At 60.8% G+C, this 1,189-nt stretch overlaps 1 protein-coding gene across 1 annotated transcript in view; it reads left to right on the top strand.

Annotated features, from left to right (window-relative positions):
- Nucleotides 1-1,189, top strand: part of TMEM145 (transmembrane protein 145) — an 11,277-nt gene that overhangs the window by 9,528 nt on the left and 560 nt on the right. Inside the window, exons 10-11 of the mRNA XM_010842671.1 lie at nt 228-504; nt 1,065-1,178. Of these exons, the coding sequence (XP_010840973.1) occupies nt 228-504; nt 1,065-1,178 (391 nt within the window). The remainder of the gene's footprint in view (nt 1-227; nt 505-1,064; nt 1,179-1,189) is intronic.

The raw sequence follows: 1,189 nt of genomic DNA, 5'->3' as shown, positions 1-1,189 counted from the left end.
CCCCCGGTCTGAGCACCCCTGCCCCATGGGCCGCGCGCCGGGCCCCAGCCGGGCTCCAGATCCCCTCTCTAACCCGGCCCCAGGGCTCTGCCATTCCCGGCCTTGCCAAACCTCCCCACCCCGCGTGCCCAGGTAGGGGTGCGTAGTGTCCCGCTCCCTCCCAGTCCCCCTTTGACTTTTGTGCCAAACGGTCCCGCGGGAGCCGCTCTCCCCGTCCCCTCCCTCAGCCCCTGCCCCGAGCGGCACCGGATTCTGGGCTCCCGCTGTTCCGTGACCTCCGGCCCCCTGGCCCCCTCCGAGACCTCTGACCCCGCCGGACCCGGAACACCAGTGACGATCGCCGGGACCCTGCCTGAGGCTCTCCAGGAATCCGCGACCCCGAGCCACTGCTCCCAGGACAGATATTGTGAAGCTACTCTCGACTCTGAAACCTTCCCCTGGATCTCTGTGACCTCGGACCCGTACTCTGCCCACCCTATCTCCATCCTGGAGGCCCTCCCTCAGGTCCTTGGCAGAAAGACTTTTCCCCCTTCTTGCCAAAATAAAGATTCGTTGAGTTTTTATCTTTAAGATGGACTCTTTTACATCTTGATAGTGCTCAGAGACTGGGCTGAACACGAACCGTTCCAGGCTCGGGACCTCAGTGTGCCCAACTGTGAAATGGCATCTTGTGAGGGACCTGCATAACCTGACCTTTTGTTGACCCATAATCGGAGAGCCCTGAAGGTATGAATCATCATCTAGCAGAGTCCTCTTACTGTACAGCTTTATTTTTACCATCTCTGCCCCAGTTATAGGTAGAAGCGCCCTCCAGTGGCCGATGCATTGCTCAGCCACCTGCACCAGGAGTTCGGATTAAGATTTGAGCACCGCGCATGTGTAATTCTCACTTCACCGGCCGAGGCGGTCACTGCTGCGCCTGCGTCTAGGAACAAATGGGCGGGGAAGTTTCCGGAAGTCTCCCTTTGTGGAGGGGTGGGGTTGGGTGCTCTGCAGTCCTCCCAGGGCCGCTCTGACCTGCGTCTCTGCAACTTCTCGCCTCCTCTTTATTTTTTATCCCACAGCGGCTGCTAGGCCCCCTCCCTCTCGTCCTCCCCGCGTTCTTCCCGTGGCCGCTCTCGCCCGAGTGTCCCCTCGTCTCTCTGATCTGGCTCATCCGGCTCGGACGGGAGTCGCGGGTGGGTGAGGA

The sequence above is a fragment of the Bison bison genome, unplaced genomic scaffold (genome assembly GCF_000754665.1).
Source record: "Bison bison bison isolate TAMUID 2011002044 unplaced genomic scaffold, Bison_UMD1.0 scf7180017847294, whole genome shotgun sequence".
Classification (NCBI taxonomy): Eukaryota; Metazoa; Chordata; class Mammalia; order Artiodactyla; family Bovidae; genus Bison; species Bison bison.
This window is presented reverse-complemented; position numbering and strand designations above follow the sequence as displayed.